We start from the raw sequence: 21,128 nt of genomic DNA, 5'->3' as shown, positions 1-21,128 counted from the left end.
CATAGAAGGGCTTTCGGCCCCCCCAAGCGGTGTTCTTTTTTTATACAAAGTCAGCTTATTGCCCCCACAATCCGAGTCCTCATTTTACCTACCTCGGAAGGATGGAAGGCTGAGTCAACCTTGAGCCTGGTGAGATTCAAACTCGCAGTAATTGCAGGCAGCTGGTGCTACTTAACATCACTTTAGTCTACTGCGCCACCAAGGCTCTTATAAAAAGCTGACTCATCCATCGTTCCTTAGGTTTCTTCACTGCCCCACCCCACTTTAAAGCATCTTCCTATTCTTTGGGCACACATGCCCAGCCCCACCCTCACCCCACCCCTTTCCCCCAATCTAGTTGCAGTTTTCCTTGTCTGCAGCCACTTGGAGAGAAAATTCCCCCCCCCCCTCTCTCTCTTTCTGGGCTGTTGTTTCTCAGCTTTTGCCAATCCTGCCCAGCAGCCAATGGTGCTGTAATATCTTGGGGGTGGTTTCCAGCTGTACTGCACAAGCTGTCCTGAAAAATTATATATATTACAACGAGCGGATCATGCCTTAGAAGGGAGGAGGAGTGGAAAATATGTATTCATCAGCTGAAAATAAATATTCACCCTTTCCCTTAGTCGGAAAGGAACGGGGGAAAAAAAAAAAGAAGGCAGAGAGAGGAGAAAGAGAAGATGACTCTGATTCATTTGAAGACACGGTTGTGAGGACTGGGGAAATCTCCAGGGTGCCCTAAAACTAAAAAAAAAACATAGATCTCCCTTGGCTCTTGTTCCCTGGCTGTTCTTGCAGCCTCTGGTTGCAAGGAATACAAAGCACCCCATTCCTGTGCCTGTTTATACCGCCCCCCACCCCATTCTCTTTTCCAAGGCTGCAGCGATCAAATTACAGCCCTCGGTGCCAAACCGGCACGTGATTTATTGGGGTTTGACGTAAGTGAGGTTCATCCGTCATGCCGAGATATATTGGTTTATCTGTATCTGTGGAATAAATTGCAACGGGCCCGGCTTGCATAGCCGGGGGCGGGTCTTCAGGGTAGTTATAAAAAAAGTCAAGATGACAGCTGAAGTGGTGGGATTGAATGGAAACATCTGGGTTGCCTAGAAAAACCTGGTGGGGTCCACTTACAATGTTTTGACCTTTTTTTGGACCATATCTTGTGGACCAGGGGTGAAATCTAACTTAACTTCCCTACCGGTTCAGAAGTGCATGCAGGAAGTTAAAACTAGGAAGTAACGACGTCCGGGTGGGTGGGTGGAGTCTTGCGTTGCCGCCGCTAACAGTTCTCTGAACCACTCGCTGCTGCTGCTACCGGTTCGCCCGAATTGGTGCGAACCAGTAGCATTTCACCCCTATTGTGGACATCCCCGTGGGCAGTGGTGGGATTCAGCCAGTTCGCACCACTTCGGGAGAACCGGTTGTTAGCTTTCTGAGCAGTTTGACAAACTGGTTGTTGGAAGAAATCCTTAGGGCAGAGAACCGGTTGTTAAATTACTTGAATCCCACCACTGCCCGTGGGCGATCCATTAATAGTCACGAACCCTAGTTTGCGAATTGGAATCACACAACGGCTTAAACCTAAAGAGACGGAACTGGGAAGCTGTCTTTGGCCTCCATCAGAAACCCTAGTGACATGGCTCAGGTGATGATGGTGGGATTGTTCCAATGATAGAAATGACACAATTTGGGTGAGGATTCCTTATACACTTAGAGACACTTAGAGCTGGATTTCCAAATCTTGGCAATTTTAAGAGGCCTCAACTTCAACTCCCAGAATTCCCCAGCCACCATACTTAAAAGCTGCCAAGGTTGAAAGATAATTGCTTAGAAAGTGAATTCACCAATTCTGGTTGAGTGGGCTACGTTCTAGGATTAGCTCTTTATGGAAACCTAGAATGTTAAATGGGGCATTTCTTGTAGACCAGTGTTTCTCAACCTTGGAAGCTTGAAGATGGGTGGACCTCAACTCCCAGAATCCACCAGCCAGCGCTGCTGGCTGGGGGATTCTGGGAGTTGAGGTCCACCCATCTTCAAGCTACCAAGGTTGAGAAACACTGTTGTAGACGCTCTGCATCTAGCAAGGAAATACAGGCAGCCCTCAACTTATGACCACAGTTAAGCCTAAAATTTCTGTTGCTAATTTGTTAAACAAATTTTACTCCATTTTTAGGTCCTTTCCTGCCACAATTATGTGAATGATTGCAGTTGTTAGTAACACAATTGTTCAGTGAATCTGGCTTCCTCGTCGCCTTTGCTTGTCAGAAGTTTACAAAAGGGGATCATATGACCCTGGGACACTGCAACCGTCATAAATATGAGTCAGTGGCCAAGCCATTGAATTTTGATCCCCACGTGGCCATGTGGAGGTTGCAACAGTCTGTTCACAGGGCACACTGCTGTAGTGTGAATGGTCATAAGTGTGAAAAATGGTCATAGGTCACCTTTTTTCAGTGCTGTTGTAACTTTGAAACTGTTGTCAATCAAGGACTACCTTATATTCGGCTGGGCAATTATTTAAATTGAAAGACACAGAATAGAATAGAATAGAATAGAATAGAATAGAATAGAATAGAATAGAATAGAATAGAATAGAATAGAATAGAATAGAATAAAGAGGGAATAGAACAGGAGTTTTCAAACTTGTTGGTGTCATCAGTCACTATCATTTCAAGTAAGGGCCCTTTCTATGACAAATCCAAGAGTCTGCTCTAAAAAAACCCCACACAATTAACTAGAGTTAAACCCAAACCCTGGGGAAAAGTAGCAGTTTGGGCATATTAAAACTGTCAGACACACATTTTCCATATAAAAAAAAATTCCCTTTGAGTTGGATGACATTTTTATTTTTAGAATAAAACGATTAAAGATCTAAGTTTTCAGAGGGCTGAAGGAGAATAGGTTAATATCTCTATTGAGAGTAGATGGTGAAAGTATGAATGCTTAGAGATACTCCCCCCCCCCGTTAAACTTTCCCTTCTCTCTTTTTAATATTGCAGGTATGGTGTACTGATAATTAAAACGGTTTTAAGGGCTTCCCCAGTTAAGAGGCATCACACTGATCTAGAACTCACTGGGCGCACTTCTGATTAAACTTGGTTTGAGGCAATACAGCTTGTGTCCAACTGGACTAAATAGGAATACATACATATTCAAATACAGGAGAAATGCTCATCCCTAAATCACGATTATGTCTGTGAAGTTCTATTAAAAAGGGATTAATAGAAATTAAAATCCTCATTCTGTGCTTGAGTCCCGGTATTTTCAATACATTTAGAGCTAAGATGCAAGTCCACATTTTTCCCTATTTTGCTTGGACAAATTATCTATCAGCAAAATGCGGAACTTGGCTCTATCAAGGATCTAACTTTCCTTGGGCTTGCAAGAGTCCAGTCCCATTCAGACTTCAGGCTTTGGTGAGTTTTTGGCTTAGGCATAATGTATGTGACAGTTTAGCTTGTAACTTGGATCAAATCAGCTAGGTAACATCTTTGGACAAAATTATCTTGAAGATCCTCTGTTACATCCTATTTTTTTTATTCTATGCATACTAATTTGGTCAAATCATTGATCAATATATAAATCAAAACATGTCATTTTTAAGGGTCTGAATTCCTATATTGCATCAAGCTATTAATTGCTCAACCAAAGGTGTTGAATAAAACATACCTGGTTAGGCTCACAGATAAGGGATAATAGATATAAACCATAGTTATAACTCAAATAGCCAGATTTATACTGTAAACTAAGCCAGAAATAAAGAAACCACATAATGTTTACTGCAATGTGTACTTGTTCAGCCAATTTATAGAAAAAAACGCAGCTGTATAACTTCTAACAATACCATCAGATATTACTTGAGAATAATTGGTTTTAAGCTTGTTTGTAATTCTCCTATGGAGGCTCAGATCTGATTTAGTTCTAAAGAGTTTGCTTTGTGAATCAGATTCTCAGGTGATCCATATGCCTTCGTAGACTTTGAGTAGTAGTGGTGAAACAATAGCTTTTTAGATGTTTTCTTCCATTTTTCCAACTCCATTTGTAGGGGAAGTAGAAAGCTGAGAGGGGTGAAATAGTGTAGCCTGTTGAAAGGTATGGCTGAATGCAGATAAACAGGTAAATACCAGTACATATAGATAGGTAAAGAGAGATAGATAGATAATGGATGGATGGATAAATAAATGGATGAGTAGTTAGCATAGCATAGTATAGCATAGCATAGCATAGCATAGCATAGCATAGCATAGCATAGCATAGCATAGCATAGCATAGCATAGCATGGAATATATTTTTTTTATTGGCCAAGTGTGATTGGACACACAAGGAATTTGTCTTTAGTGCATACGCTCTCAATGTACATAAAAGAAAAGATACGTTCATCAAGAATCATAAGGTACAACACTTAATGATAGTCACAGGGTACAAATAAGCAATCAGGAAACAATCAATATCAATATAAATTGTAAGGATACAAGCAACAAAGTTACAGTCATACAGGTGGTCAGACAGGTAGATAGACAGACAGATGGGTGGGTGGGTGGGTGGGTGGGTAAGTAGAGCCTTGGTAGTACAGGGGTTTAAGGCACCCTGTTATTAAGCTGGTTATTAAGATTAAGACCAGCTGCCTGCAATTACTGCAGGGTTCGAATCTCGCCAAGGCTCAAGGTTGACTCAGCCTTCCATCCTTTCTAAGGTAGGTGAAATGAGGACCCAGTTTGTGGGGGCAATAAGCTGACTTTGTATAAATATACAAAAGGATGAAGGCTATTGCTGAGCACATTGTAAGCCGCCCTGAGTCTTCGGAGAAGGGCGGCATATAAATCTAATAAAAAAAAAAAAAGTAGGTAGATAGGTAGACAGAGAGAGAGAGAGACAGTGAGATAGAGAAAGAGGCAGAATAGAGAAATGGGTGGATAGATAGATAGATAGATGATAGATAGATGGATGGATGGATGAATGAATGGATGGATGATAGATGGATGGATGGGTGGATGATAGATAGATGGACAGAGATAAATAGATAGATAGATAGATAGATAGATAGATAGATAGATAGATAGATAGATAGAGATCCTAACAGGACCCTTCTCCACTCTACAAATCAACATAACACTGCAATACCTTTACATTTAAAATCTATAAATAAAATTTTCTTGCATCAGTTGGTGCAAGGAAGGCAGGCAGCTACAAAGCTGGGCTACGAACACGGCTGCACTATTTCCAAACTGTGCCCAACTTTGGAGATGTTAGAGCTCAGCTCGTAACTCACTCTGAATTTCATGTTGTGTCTTCTCTAGTTCATTGCCTCCCTCCCTCCTTCTAAAGCTTATGCGTTACTCAGTTGCCTTCCAGGAAGGAGAGAAGTTTTGCAGGCAAGAGCTCACAAAACCTCAAGCATCCTGCAACAAAACGAACTATTTTGCCATTGAGTGTGTGTGTGTGTGGGGTGGGGGGTGGGGGGTTGGAGGAAAGAAAAATAAACTTTGTACTCATTTTTTGACCCCTTGGAAAAGTAAAATTCATCCAGCTTTGGGAAAAAAGGACCGAGGCTCCTGGAGAATCTACATCATCCTTCCTTATCTGCTGATGAAACCGCATTTCCTGCTGACTTTAAATCAGGCTACAAAAACAAAACAGATTCCAACCCCTGGATTAAACCCATGTTAACCTTCGTGGGGAACTTGGCCTTATGAATTTACATTGGGTTGCTAAAAATGAGAGTGAGATCAACATATCCCTCTTAGATTCCCACGATATCAGTGGTTCTTTCCTCTTCTGACTCAATTCTTTTTTATCCCCTGGTTCCCATCAGCTGGAAGTTCCTTTTCCCATCTGTTTTAGAACACAAGCAGCCTTAAAATAAGTGAGGCGGTGAAGAGTGGGGGCAGACGGGATAGGGAGAGAAGGAGTAAATTACTCAGATAGTTCCAAGTAGCACAGAAAAATCAGCCAGACGCCCTGCCAAGGGTGTTGCAAGGGGCTGTCCTGACTTTTGAGGTCAAGAAGAAGCTTGTAAGAAACAGAAAAGCAAGTTTATAAAGTCCTTCTAGAAATTTAGCCCGTTTGCTAAATGATCGACATGCCAAAGCCTTCACTATCAGTGATCGACAATGTCTTTGAGATCAGCTGGACACGTTCAGACAATGAGGAATTTTTTTAAAAAATGCAGAGTGCAAAGAAGAGCAACTAAGATGATCAGGGCACAGGTGAAATCCAGCAGGTTCTGACAGATTCTGGAGAGCTGGTAGAGGAAATTTTGAGTAGTTTGGAGAACCGGCAAATACCACCTCTGTCTGGCCCCGGAGTGAGGTGGGAATGGAGATTTTGCAGTATCCTTTTCCCAGGAGTGGGGAGGGAATGGGGATTTTGCAGTAGCCTTCCCCCTGGAGTGGGGAGGGAATGGGGATTTTGCAGTATCCTTCCTCCAGGAGTGGGGAGGGAATGGGGATTTTGCAGTAGCCTTCCCCCAGGAGTGGGGAGGGAATGGAGATTTTGCAGTAGCCTTCCCCCAGGAGTGGGGAGGGAATGGAGATTTTGCAGTAGCCTTCCCCCAGGAGTGGGGAGGGAATGGGGATTTTGCAGTAGCCTTCCCCCAGGAGTAAGGAGGGAATGGGGATTTTGCAGCAGCCTTCCCCCAGGAGTAGGGAGGGAATGGGGATTTTGCAGTATCCTTCCCCAAGGAGTGGGGAGGAATGGAGATTTTGCAGTATCCTTCCCTTGCCACGCCCACCAAGCCACGCCCACCAAGCCACACCACGCTCACCAAGCCACGCCCACAGAACCGGTAGTAAAAAAAATTGGATTTCACCACTGGATCAGGGGTCTGGAGTGTAAAATGAATGGTTGAGAGAACTAAGTATGTCTAATCTAATGAAGAGAAAGATTAGGAGAAACATAACAGCATCTTCCAATACTTGAAGAGCTATCACAGCAAAAAGTGGATCAATTTGTTTCCCGAAGCAATACGAGGGCAGGACAAGAAGCAATAGGTGGAAGCTCATCAAAAGGAATCTGGGAATAAGGAGAAATTTCCTGACAGTGAGAACAATAAATCCGTGGAGCAGCTTGCCTTCTGGAGTTGTGAATGCTCCATCACTGGATATTTTATTTTTTCCAAAAAAAAGTTTGGACAACCATTTGTCCAAGTAAAGTCTTGGCTGATTTCCTGGGGTGGTCTGGGATTCTGAATTAATAGAACGAAGAGGAATTAATCTGGTAGAATTCAGATTGGCAAGTGATAGCAAGGCTCAATCAGTTCCTGGATCTATTCTGGCTCCTTTGGGTGAGCAACTAATTGGTCCAAGAACCAATTAGGGAAAATATCAGGAATCTTGAGAATTCAGATATTGTACTACGAAGTGTGTCTAAACTCATAGGCTACAGCAGGAAATCCAAACTAATGTCAGGAATGGCAAAACAACAGCATCAAAGAAAAATAATTACATTTTACCATTCCTTTCAGCTTCAGTCACACCCGAACATTCAATTCCATATGCTAATAGTGTGTAACGGCAAGGCCTGAGAAGAATGCTTTCTTTGAGGTAGCTGGAAGCTGTCTCTGTCTTCTTCTCAAAAGCCAGGAGGAACATTGACTCAATGTCCCTGGTGCTTTGCTGGACCCAAGTCTGGTGATCCAGCTTTTTTCTTTTTCTCTTTGGAAACCGTGCGCTCGTATGAAACTTCACAGCCAGAGCTACAATCAAGCCAATGAAATAATCAAGGGTTATGTCTAGTTCAAGATGATTGGGTTCGAAAAACTTGGAAAAGAGAAGAGTCTTAGCTAGTGGAGAGGAAAAAAAATCCCTTTGGGGAAATGAAGAAGCAGCTTTCAAGATTTCTTTTGAGGAGAAGAGAATTTGGGTGACATGATGATCAAGGGTGAGATGATTGCAGAAAAAGAAGAAAAGAATTGAGAAATTGCACACCTTTAGTAAAGCGTTAGAATGGAACCCGCGATGGCTTGTCTCAACGCAAAGGTTTGGCAGCAGATGGTATAAGAAATATGGTGTCAGAGGACTGTGGAATTAATGACTAGCACAATCGGTCAAAGAATTGTACAGAAATCCACACGTTAGAGAGTAATGTAAAATATTCCATAATGCTATTTTGCTGATTAATCTGAAGTAATATAATTAATTGTATTTATCATCACACAGTTATTACCTTGAAAACGTTTCTCACATTAATGATCTACTGATTTTCCAATAATAAATACATAAACAGTTCTTTTGTTCTTCTGATGATCTCTCCACGATAATGAATCTATTAATTCCACATTAGCTTTCAAGAGAAAATAAATTACCGTTAATCAGGCTCATTAAACTGATGAGCAAACAAGCTATTTGAATCCATGTATATGTAATTTAATTCTATTCTTTTAAATGCCAGAAAATACCAAATCCAATAGCTCAATCAATTAAGCAATTAGCCAGTGACAAAATCTTTCAAGGCATTAAATATACAAATATCTAAGTGCAATATTTATGGCCCACCATGTTTCTCTAAGAAGTGCAATGAAGATTAGCTTATCTATCCAACCCAATATATCACAGCAGTACCTGACTCAAATATCGACTATTAATTCATAAGGCAGCCATTCTTGATAGTCATCAAATCAATTTTCCTAGGGCACCAAAAAAAAAAAAAAAAGGAAAAAAAGGAAAAAAACCAACTACTTCTGCTGTCTCTGCGTAATTTTTTCCACCTCTTAGCTACAAAATGCAGTTCAACCTGTGGCTATAAACTGAAATACCATCTCGCCATCATCATTTTTAAAAAATTCAAATCAGTGCGTTTTACAGAAAGCACGATCAATGAATGATGCCAGAACAAGCATGAACAATAATGGAAAAAATTATTCATGACAGGTACCGACAAAAGAAACTCAGTAATTTCCAATGTAGGGGTGTGATGTTGGAAAAAAATAATCTGGCTTTCAGGAAATCCAAGGCTGGTTGAAGAGTTCTCTATCTTGCAAACCTGATCCTCCTTCATAGATGGGGAGGGGGAAATAAAGGAACGAAGTGGGAGTTATGCATTAAGGAGAATTCTAACCTAGGAGTCCAACCTAGAATTAAGAATTCCAACCTAGAATTGGAGAGAAATCAGTGAGAAAAAAAATAATCAGTGGAGTGGCTTCCTTCCAGAAATTAATGGGTGCTCCATCACTGGAGGTTTTTAAGAAGAAATTGGACAACATTTGTCTGAAATGGTATAGGGTTTCCTGCTCGAGCAGTGAGTTACACTTGAAGACCTTAAAAGTCCCTTCCAATTCTGTTATTCTGTATTCTACTGCAACAAAATATTCAAGCAAGAGCCAGTGGGAAGCTGAGGGACCTCTTGGATGGTCAGAAGAATCCAGCATTAGGTTGGATCCAAATGGATAAAGCTGCCCTAGCAAGGATAAGGATGAAATAGAAAAGACAGTGGAGCAAACAAGGGAGAACTGCCAAAGATTTATAAGGGCCAAGTTACAGAAACCACCCAGTGGATAAAATATGGTTAACACCCTCTGGAAATTGGTTGGCATTCTGCATGCTTGTTTATCTTGAAGAATGAAAGTAACTGTTCATTCTTCGGGATCGGTTCCCCACCTAGATGGCACCACCTGACTTCACTTTCAAAAAAAACCCAGGCAGATTCAAAAGAGACGGATTCATTGGCAGGATTTTCTCTATTTCTAGGATGTGGGCTGGGCACTCCCTGGTTGCTCCAGCCAAAGTGGCACCACTCCATAAACGGGGGAATATTTCAGTAGGCTCCAGGGAGCCCAAAGTCTGCAGACATACACAAGATATTTATGGGAAAATGGAGAAAGCAGCCTTCTCCCAATGCGTTTGACTTCAACCTCTCTCATTCTAAACCACCATGAACTTTGGTGGCCTCCTGCTTTAAGTGTCATGAAAGATCCCCGATACCATCAATGGTGGAGCATGCATTGTAGGCACAAAGTAAACCTATGGAGGAATTATTTCTAAGGATATGCCAAGCGGTGGAGAACTTAAAGACTTCTAGATGTTACGCTATTGTGATTTCCATGTAATCACTATATGGTTGGTGATGAGGGAGGCTGGAGTTGGGGATCAGAACAATGTGGACATTTTCAGGTTGATCATCACTAGCAGACATCTGATACAAACGTTATTTTTAAGGAGTCCTAGCTACATAATTTTGGAATTGTGAGTTGTGGTTTTGGTAATTAAACCAATTCTCTTCTCAGTCTTGGACCCTAAAAGAGTCTTGGACCCTTTAGTGACATTTGACCAACATCGATAATATTTGTTTCCTTCATCAATCAATCAATCAATCAATCAATCAATCAATCAATCAATCAAGTCTTCCTAATTTTAAGAACCATGAGATTTCTTCTCTCTGATCAAGACTTTTTTATTCAAATGTCTGATTCTCCTAAATCAGATTTTCCTAAAAGTTTAGGGTTTTCCTAAAAGGAACCTACACTTCCTAAAAGTTCAACCCATTTTCCACATCTTCAGCATCCCAATTCCTTTCCTCTTGTCTCTAGTTGGTTGATACTAGTACATGATACTAGTTGGTTAATGCCAAAACAAGACTTTGAGGTGCAATAAACCTCCGAGTCTTCATTTGGCATTAACCAACTAGTATCATGTAAATCAGTGTTTCTTTCACTCTAGTCAGCTTGATGACTTTCCTTTCCTACATGGGAGTTCAACTCAAAGCGGATTTGTTTTCTAGGCAACCAGTTTGTGAAGGCAAAGGGCATCAGAAGCTTCCTTCTCAGGAGCAAATAAAGGATGCATGTACGGCATGTCATTTTTGGGAACCTAGGCCAACCCAACGAAATAAAAATAGATGCATTTATTTCTCCTAGCATATTCCAATTGGAAAGATAAATAAAATAAGGGCAAAATACTTCTGCTATATAAGGGCAAGAAGCACATGGCGTCGTAAATGGGCAGCAGTGATGAATCGGTGCTTCACGAGGTCTGCAGTTAACATACAGCTTCCTTTTAACTTCACAGCCTTTATCGGATCTGTAACATTTTCAGTTTCCTCTTGATAATAATGAAAATCTAAGGTCATGCTTCTTTTCAAGTAACTGCTGACTAGCTCCACGGTGGAAAAGCAGTTTCTCCGCACGGAAGGACAATCAGCAGTTTAGAGGATTCTAGGATTCCTTGTATATCAAGAAACATTATTCATCACCTAATATTCAGCTAGATTCAAGCAACTAGGCAGATGGTATGCTCAGATCCTACCCTGTTTGCATTCAATAATTGGCACTCAACATCTCCATGGCTCTTACCCTCTAAGAAGTGATGTCCTCAGAGCAATCTCAGCAAGGGAAAAAGAGGGTTGAGGAGGACTTTGCTGTGCCCTCTGTAAGAAGATCTGAAGAAGATACTGATTCAAATCCCATAACCTGCTAGGTAGAACCTTGACCTTCAGATTGCATTCATCTCTAATCTCCCACAAAAAGATAAAGTGAGACCAAGTCCTCTCATCTTTCCACCCATGAGACTCATTTCATAGCTTAGCATGCACCCAACTTGTCATGGTTGTAAACTGGGGCCTCAAGGATATCTGACTCCACATCTCACATTGTTGAGATGTCCATCTCAGATTGATGCTCTTGTAGCCCTCAGCTTCAACTAATCTCTGATTTCATCTACTCAGCGCAGTCTGCCTTTAAGAAGGCTGCTCTTTTTGCTACTTGAAAACTGGAATTTAAGTACAATCTTTTTTCTAAAGATCACCAAACATTGTGCTTGAAAATTCCAAAAGTTCTAGCTGGACGGATAACTTCCCCCCCCCCAAAAAAAACTGTATATCTCTTCAAGTTTCTGGCTCACTCCTTGCCCCCATCCCTTTCCTTGTGAGGCTATCAGACACATGTCCGCCTCTCTCTGTCCCTTAAGGATGCAAACCTTCTACCTTCCAATGTATTAACTTGGCTTGACGTGTGAATTCTGCTCGTACTTTTCTTTGGCTAGAGCTCCAACATCCATTGCTTTTCGTCCCCTGGAAAGCAAGAACCCAGATCCAGAAGAAGAAACGATAAGGAAAGGCTGGAAGGATGACTTACCTCCTGATGCTGGATCGGCGTAGATAGGAAGAAGATGCAGCAGAAGTTGGAAGATTGGCCAGCAAGCCCAGGTCCCTCGAGGAAGTCTAGATGCCATGATATTGCCTACAACTGTGGCCAGTGGCTCCAGATCATTCCTTTCACCCCGAGAAGGATCAAGTGGGTGAGTCAGGCGTTTAGAAACAGAGGCTGTCTGTTTCCAATTGAGGTTTCAGCTACTACTATATTTAATAAACTTGTTGCTGGGACAAGGGAGGGACAATCTGAATTTCCTCAGCAGTCACAAGCAGGCTGGGCTAAAGCAGGCACCTCTCATATTACAGATGAGTTCCCCTCTTAAAGGGAACGTCAATTCCTCCCCATTTCTCTCCTCAAAGGCACATAACACTTTCTTTCTCTTTTCTTCCTCTCCCCCAAATCCAAGGGAGTGGTTGACTTCGTTCCGATTTTCATGGGGGACAGGAACACGCTTCACGACGCAGAGAAGAAGAATCGGACTTAAAACTTGAAGGCCAACTTGTAATGCGGATCTGGTGGATTTGCTCTTCAAAAATCACGGACCAGTTGTGTGTTTGTCTGGTTCAGGGGTGAAAATCCAGCAGGTTCTGACAGGTTCTGGAGAACCGGTAGCGGAAATTTTGAGTAGTTTGGAGAACTGGCAAATACCACCTCTGGCTGGCCCCAGAGTGGGGTGGGAATGGAGATTTTGGAATATCCTTCCCCTAGGAGTGGGGAGGGAATGAAGATTTTGCAGTATTCTTCCCCTGTCATGCCTACCAAGCCATGCCCACCAAGCCACGCCACACCCACCAAGTCACGCCCACAGATCCGGTAGTAAAAAAAGTTGGATTTCACTACTGGTCAGTTTCCTCTTTCACTGCTTTGGGAGTGTGGACTATCTCTTCAGCCTGTGGAAGAGATAGATATGGTAGATATCTTCCTTCTATCCATCGATAAGCAGTCCTGTCTCTTCTTGATAACTTCTAGTAATGGAGCACCCTTCACATAAATGGCAATCTTCATTTCCAAAGGCTACTTGTAACACAGATGTATGTGGCTGATCCCCAGATCTTTCTGTAAATCCACCTTGAGAAGAACTGAGCATTTTGGGGCTCCTGGGCCATTTCCAGCCCATTGGCTGTTCCTCTCCGGCCCACATGAGATCAATTGGAAATTAGAAATCAAATCTAAATAAATGCATGCCATATAACTGCATTGCTTTTATTTTGGGAGTGACTGCTATATTGCCACCCCCCCAATTTATATAGGTGTGTTTGTGCACTTTCACAGCCTTCTTGGTTTGGGCCCCCACAACGGTTCCAGTTTTGCACGGAAAACTTGGGAAAATTAATTGCCTATCGCTAAGGTGACCCAACTTTTTTACAATGAGAAGGAGGACATGTGCCATGTTGTGTTTCGGTAAGAAGTAAACAAAGCCACTTGCGTGCGGCGCACTCTCAAAACGATTCTCCTGTGCGCAGCGCATGCATCTCATAATCGCATCTCGCCGCACTGTACCGAGCCCTGACGAATCGTCATGTCAAATACAAATACGTCACATCACACGCAACGGATTGGCTTGGCATCGATTGAATACAGAGATTTACAGATCAATCTTCAAATATCGAAAAGGAGGACATGTAGGAGGACACCTTTTGAGAGAGGACAGAACTTGCAAAAGAAGGACTGTCCTCCCTAAAGGAGGATGATTGGTCACCTTACTATCCCTGACTCTGAGGGTCCTTAAGCCACTGGAAAGAAGATGCTTCTGCTTTCATGCTTTGGAGTGAAATTTCTGGGTGGGTTTGCATTGTACAATGGCTGCTTTTGCAGTTGGCTTTCCTTCAATCTAGCTAGGGGTGGGCTTCAAAAATTTTAGCAAGGGGTTCTCTCCCCAGTTGCTGGGTGAGCGTGGCCATGGTGGGCCTGGCCTAGTCGGCCTCTTGCACCGTGGCATGGGGGAGCGTTTTAGCTCTCCCTGGGCTTCGGAGGCTTTCCTTGAGCCTCCAGGAGGGAGAAAATGGCCTCCCCAGGCTCTGGAGGCCCTCTGGAGGCCTGTTTCTGGCCTTCCCGAACTTCTGGTAGACCCGTTTTTTGCTCTCCTGAGACTCCATGCGCACCCTGCACTTATCTGCATCCAAAAGGGGCCACGTGGGGACGCCTGGGAGTTGAGGGGAGGGGAGGGGTGGGAGGGGCCAGCCAGGAGTGGGATTAGGGGGTTCTCTGAACTGCACAGAATCTTAGCTAGAGGTTCTTCCGAACCCCTGCGAACCCCCAGCAGCTCACTCCTGAATCTATCAAGCTTTCTGCTGGAGTCCCAATTTTCGCAAGGATTGCTTCTTTCACAAATACCCACAATTCACACCAGGCAACCAGGGCCTTTGATCCAGCCTGGGGACCTGCTTGGAGATTTGCTCGCTCCGACTTGAAAGTCTGACCTCTTTTTTTTTTTTTTGAATCAACAACTGTTGTGGCTCCTGTTTGGGCAAGAACTATGAAACGGAATTAATGGGTTGTTTATACTTGTTTCCTAGATCATTAATAAAGATCTTACGTAAATGTAGCGCTTGCTTGGCTCTGGAAGACTTTTATGAGCCTCTCCCTCTGGGTTTTAGTCAATTCATTGCTTAATTGAATTAAGATTCTGGAATATCGTCTTTGGCCAAGCTTGAGTAATTTGGCCTGATTGGGTTTTACAACAGATTCCTTTCCGTTTCCCTGTCATAGCTCCGCATGGTAGGCCAGATGCTTCCATCCTTTCCGTTACTTTTCACGATGGTGAAGAAGGTGACAAAATATTCAAACAAATATGATGCTGAGACTCTAGAAATCTAGAATGCAGAGAAGAGCAACCAAGATGATCAGGGAACTGGAGGCTAAAACCAGGGATGAAATGCTACTGGTTCGGGTCGGTTCGCCCGAATTGGTAGTAAAAAATGCTACTGGTTCACCGAACTGGTAGTAAAAAAATGTAAAAAAAAAAAAGTTCCGACGATCAGCTGAGTGATGCGCGATCGTCGGAACTTTTTTTTCCTTTTTAAGCATTTTTTTTTACTATCGGTTCTCCGGAACAGTGAGAACAATCAACCAGTGGAACAGAAGTTGCCTTCAGAAGTTGTGGGAGCTTCATGAAAACTTCTTGAAAACTTCCACTGCTCCAGCTACTAAATTAAATATCTTAAGAGATATTTAGAATATAGAATAACAGAGTTAGAAGGGACCTTGGAGGTCTTCTAGTCCAACCCCCTGCTTAGGCAGGAAACCCTATCTCATTTCAGACAAATGGTTATCTAATCTCTTCTTGAAAACTTCCAGTGTTGGAGCATCCACAACTTCTGGAGGCAAGTTATTGGTGCAGAAACCCCAGGACTGTCAGTAGATCTCTGACAGTGGATCTCTAGAACCCAATAGAGACTTTTTTATAATTGCCAATAAGTGAAGATTTCCATAAGTAAGCTACGCTGGGAGATTTCTGTGTGCAAATTATTTATCCTGGAATTGACCAACAGCTTCTTCCCTTCCATGGACTGTCTGGCTTAGAAAATTTCTTCTCATCAGAGGTGAGGCAGTCAGAACATGGGAGATGAGAGATCTACTCACCGTAAGGAGTCTAGACCTCCAGCATGGATTGAAAGCCAGTAAATTTGAAATGGACAATATCAATCTGAGCCCTTTTATGCTGGATGAAGAATTTATGGACCTTGTAACGTTCAAACCTCAAACTCTACCTTGCACTGAGCCACTGCTAGTCTAAATATGACAATAGTCAGAAATGATGGGTATTGGAGTCCACCCCATGTCTGAAAATGGCTGTTGGGGGTCATCCTCACATCTTAGCTAGGAAGGTGGGGTAGGATTTTTGACAAATGAAGGCTCCTCTGGGAAATATCAGTGATGGAGGCAACAAGTGAATATGGACACTATGACTTGTGCAACATTATGTAAATCAGTCCAAGCAACTGATTGGCCTATTGTCCTAAATCACACAATGGTTGCTTGGCTTTGGCTTGCCATGTTGAGTAAACCCAGCCACCTTGTAAGCCATGGTTTATGGCTTTGCATTGTGCTCTAGCTCAATAACTATACCTTATTTAGCAAACTAAATATGGTGAAACCAACTATGGCCAACAGAAAATGGAACCAACCAATACAGCAACCACAATAGGACCAAGGCAGTAAGGTTTACTAATGGACCATCTCTTCTCCTACACAACTATTTCATGCTCCAGAGTCCAGACCCAAAGGATCTCTTTTCACCCCACTGCCAACTGCCCGGACAAACATTTCCTTCATGCTGGGCCTACTGCTCTGCCCACTCTGCCAGTCCTATTTATAGGCTGGCGACGGGCAACACCCCACAACAATGCAATGTATAGATCATTGCGCCTGCTAACTCCTGTTTACACCATTCCTTTTCCTTCCCTTTCCCAGGAATGCCGATGCTTGTAGACAGCAGCATTCCCAAGAGGTTGGATATAAAATCTCCAGCACTGTACAAAGCTGAGATTTCCAAGCCTTATTATTGGTGTTACTGATTGTAACTCTGCCAAGGGAGGAAGGAAAAGCAGACATAACTCAAGATGCTCTGACTATTGTAGCATCTTCCCAGGGTTCACTTGGGAGTGAGTCTTGGTGGAGAAACCTTGGCCCAGTTCAGCACCGGGAGTTACTATTCATCAAAGTCTGTTGGGATGATTCTTTCCAGTTTGGCTGGGTGGTTGCTCCTTCTACATTATTATTATTATTATTATTTATTGAATTTGTATACCGCCCTACTCCCGAAGGACTCAGGGCGGTGCACAGCCATGGAATAAAACAAATAAATACAAAATTTAAAATAGATTAAAATGACAATTAAATAATTTGGCTGAACAAATTTAAAACCCCAGCAATTTAAAACCAAATTTAAAATTTCCATTTAAAAAGGGGAAAAGCTTAGGTCAGGCCGGCTTGGTGAAATAGAAAGGTTTTTAGCGCGCGACGGAAGGTACGCAGATCCGGGATCCTCCGTATCTCTGGGGGGAGCTCGTTCCAGATCGTAGGTGCCCCCACAGAGAAGGCTCTCCCCCTGGGGGCCGCCAGTCGACATTGTTTGGCCGACGGCACCCGGAGGAGCCCCTCTCTATGGGAGCGTACTGGTCGGTGGGAGGCTATTGGTGGTAGCAGGCGGTCCCGTAGATAACCAGGTCCTAAGCCATGGAGCGCTCTAAAGGTGATAACCAAAACCTTGAAGCGCACTCGGAAGACCACCGGGAGCCAGTGCAGCTCGCGCAGGAGAGGTGTTACATGGGAGCGCCACGTCGCTCCCATCACCACCCGCGCGGCCGCACTCTGCGCCAGTTGGAGCCTCCGAGTGCACCTCAAGGGGAGCCCCATGTAGAGAGCGTTACAATAGTCCAGACGGGAGGTGACGAGGGCATGAGTGACCGTGCGTAACGAGTCCCGATCCAGAAAGGGACGCAACTGGCGGATCAGGCGAACCTGATGAAAAATCCTCCCGGTCACGGCCGTCACGTGCTCTTCTAAAGACAGCCGTGAATCCAGGAGGACGCCCAAGTTGCGAGCCCTCTCCGTGGGGGCCAATGATTCGCCCCCAATAGTCAGCGATGGCACCAGCTGACTATATCGGGACGTCGGAAACCACAGCCACTCGGTCTTGGATGGGTTGAGCCTGAGCCTGTTCCTCCCCATCCAGATCCGTACGGCCTCCAGGCACCGGGACATCACTTCAAGGGCATCGTTGGGGTGGTCTGGGGTGGAGATGTACAGCTGGGTGTCGTCAGCGTACTGATGGTACTCCACCCCGAAACCACGGATGATCTCACCCAGCGGCTTCACATAAATGTTGAACAAAAGGGGCGAGAGAACCGACCCTTGTGGCACCCCACATATAAGGGGCCTCGGGGTCGACCTCTGCCCCCCCGTCAACACAGACTGCGACCGGTCGGAGAGAAAGGAGGAGAACCACCGTAATACGGTGCCTCCCACCCCCAACTCTTCCAACCGGTGCAGCATGATACCATGGTCGATGGTATCAAAAGCCGCTGAGAGGTCTAACAGGACCAGGACAGAGGAGCACCCCCTGTCCCGAGCCCTCCAGAGATCATCCACCAACGCGACCAATGCCGTTTCCGTGCTGTACCCAGGCCTGAAGCCCGACTGGAACGGATCTAGATACGTCGTTTCATCCAGGTACTGGGGAAGCTGTCGTGCAACCACACTCTCAACAACCTTCGCCACAAAGCGAAGGTTGGAGACTGGACGATAGTTAGCCAATACTGCCGGGTCCAGGGAAGGCTTCTTGAGGAGAGGTCTCACCACCGCCTCTTTCAAGGCGGCGGGAAAGACACCCTCACCCAATGAAGCATTTATAATCCCCTGGAGCCAGCCTCGTGTCACCTCCCGGGAAGCCAGCACTAACCAGGACGGGCACGGGTCCAACAAACATGTGGTCGCATTCAGTCTGCCCAGAATCCTGTCCACGTCCTCAGGGGTCACAGGATCAAACTCATCCCAGATAACATTCTCAGGACCTGCCTCCGTCATCCCCGCTGGATCTACCCAGTCGGAGTCCAGATCTTCCCGAATCTGAGTGATTTTGTCATACAGATACTGAACAAAATCCTCGGCTCTTCCCTCCAAGGGGTCCTCCCGCGCTTCCTGGTGGAGCAGGGAGCGGGTCACCCTAAACAGGGCGGCCGGGCGATTATCTGATGACGCAATAAGAGCAGCATAATGAGTACATTTTGCTGCTTTTATCGCCACTAGGTAATTCTTAATATGAGATCTTACCAGTGTCCGGTCAGACTCAGCACGACTGGCCCTCCAACTACTCTCTAGGCGTCTTTTCCGGCGCTTCATCTCCCTTAGCTCCTCAGTGAACCAAGGAGCCAGGTGAGATCGCCACCGGGTCAGAGGCCGCAAAGGCACGACTCGATCCAGAGCTCCAGCAGCCGCCCTATCCCAGGCGGCCACTAGGTCTCCAGTCGAGGCATGAGCCAGAACCTCAGGGATTGGCCCAAGCTCCATCTGGAACCTATCAGGTTCCATCAGGCACCTGGGGCGGTACCATCTTATCGGTTCCGCCTCCCTGCGGCGGGGTGCAGCGGTTCGAAGGTCAAGGCGAAGGAGAGAGTGATCCGACCATGACAAGGGCTCGATGACTATATCCCCTATCTCAAGATCACTCTCTACATGATTGGAGGGAGGGAGGAAGGAGGGAAGGAAGAGAGGGCGAGAGGAAGAGAAGAAAGGCAAACAACAAGGGAGGGAGGGAGGGAGGAAGGAAAGGAAAGGAAAGGAGGGAGGGAGGATTGGAGGAAGGAAGGGAAGAAGGGAGAGAGGGAGGATTGGAGGAAGGAGGGAAGGAAGAGAGGATGAGAGGAAGAGGAGAAAGGCAAAGAACAAGGGAGGGAGGGAAGGAGGGAGGGAGGGAGGGAGGAAGGAAGGAAAGGAAAGGAAAGGAAAGGAAGGGAAAGGAAAGGAAAGGAGGGAGGGAGAATTGGAGGAAGGAAGGGAAGAAGGGAGAGAGGGAGGATTGGAGGAAGGAAGGAAGGAAGGAAGGAAGGAAGGAAGGAAGGAAGGAAGGATACAAATAGCAAAAAGTACTCCATCTTCAAAATTATCTTCTTCATTCTGTCCTTCTACAACCTGATTCTAACAACTATTTAGATCTAGCCAGTTTCCACCCACCTTGTAAGGAGACTTTAATGAGCTGCAACCAATAATCTTCTAGATCTCATCTCAATAAAGGGCAGTCCATCAGCTCTGCCGGTTCCCTCTATCGTGTCATCACAATCGCACCCTGCCAGTCCCGTTTCCATTTGAGGACTTCCTTAATCCTCCTATCAGATGATCGGCCGAACACTTGACCGTGTTTGTGTCAAAAACAAGAAGGGTCTCTTTGTGAAAGCCAAGGGCGAACGCTCTCAAAGGCCTCTGGGGGAATATGTGGAACCAGTTGTCATTTTCATCACAACAACAGCAGGAGGACAGGAGCCAAAATAGGAGTATGGAAAAACAAAAAGGGGGGGAAGGGTTGCTGGCAAGCTTTTTTTTGGGGGGGGGGTACACTGAGTTTGGAGGGCTTTGATTGGGCAGTTAGGGCAGCCCACTTGTCTTTTTTCATTAGTCCTAAAGATACTCCTGAATGCCTCCTCCTCCTCCTCCTCCTCCTCCTCCTCCTCCTCCTCCTCCTCCTCCTCCTCCTCCTCCTCCTCCTCCTCTCCATAAGCCTCTTTTAGCACTGATGATGTTGCCTAGTTGGGTCTTCAAATGTCTGCAAGAAAACCGTCCAGCTCAGAGAGCACCAAGGACCCCACAGTTCAACTCCAACTTATAAATATCCTCTTCTATGTGTATTAATAAAATAATACATATTTAATCGTGGTATTCTGTGAGTACTCAGGCCATCCTGGGCTTCCTGTGTGGAGCATCCCTCTTTCCAGGTGGTTTTGAGATGTGGGCTGCCTTTTCACTCACATTTGTCTGATTCCTGACAAAGAAAATATGGGGATGGACCAGAGTCATCTCATGATGAGATGGGCAGCAAACAAATTTAATAAATAAATTATATAGGGATCTTCATTTCATAACAATGTTCCCTTCCCTCTCCCTGGTTCCTTCAACATCAGAAAGGTCTAGGGGAGCTGCAGCCATCTGTAAAAAAAATTCCAGCCAAGACTGCTCTCAGAAGAAACGTTTCGTTTCTCAGCAGCTGTTGGCTTGTCATCCTTTCCAGCTCAACATCTGGGTCCACACGTAGGGGGAAAAGTCAACTGTGAGGGATCCAGCCAGGCCATTGAGGGGGGCTTGACTTCCTGTGCAGTGGACAGCTATGCCTTCAACATCCTTCAGGTTCTTCCATCCAAGGATGAGATGTTGGCCATTTGCCTATAAACCAAACATCCCTATTATGGTTGCGACAAACTGTAGTTCTTTGGCATTCTTCCTTTGAGAAGTTCAGAGATGCTATCATCTTTTTTTTCTCAATGTTTGGGAGGGAAGAACCTTTGTCGCCAACTGCTCTGGACTTCTTCAGCCACTGATCGGCCCTTGCCAAGTTCTTCTCCTCTCCAAAACCATG

General features: G+C 44.7%; 1 protein-coding gene across 1 annotated transcript in view; it reads right to left on the bottom strand.

Moving 5' to 3' along the window:
- CSPG4 (chondroitin sulfate proteoglycan 4) overlaps nucleotides 1–12,341 on the bottom strand; it is a 51,158-nt gene extending 38,817 nt beyond the window's left edge. The window contains exon 1 of the mRNA XM_034409454.3: nucleotides 12,044–12,341. Coding sequence (XP_034265345.2) covers nucleotides 12,044–12,140 — 97 coding nt within the window. The 5' untranslated portion in view covers nucleotides 12,141–12,341. The remainder of the gene's footprint in view (nucleotides 1–12,043) is intronic.
- Nucleotides 12,342–21,128: the final 8,787 nt, after the last annotated feature.

The sequence above is a fragment of the Pantherophis guttatus genome, chromosome 13 (assembly GCF_059756535.1).
Source record: "Pantherophis guttatus breed Tessera chromosome 13, ASM5975653v1, whole genome shotgun sequence".
NCBI lineage: Eukaryota > Metazoa > Chordata > Lepidosauria > Squamata > Colubridae > Pantherophis > Pantherophis guttatus.
Note: the sequence above shows the minus strand (reverse complement) of the source record. Positions and strands in the feature narration are given on the sequence as shown.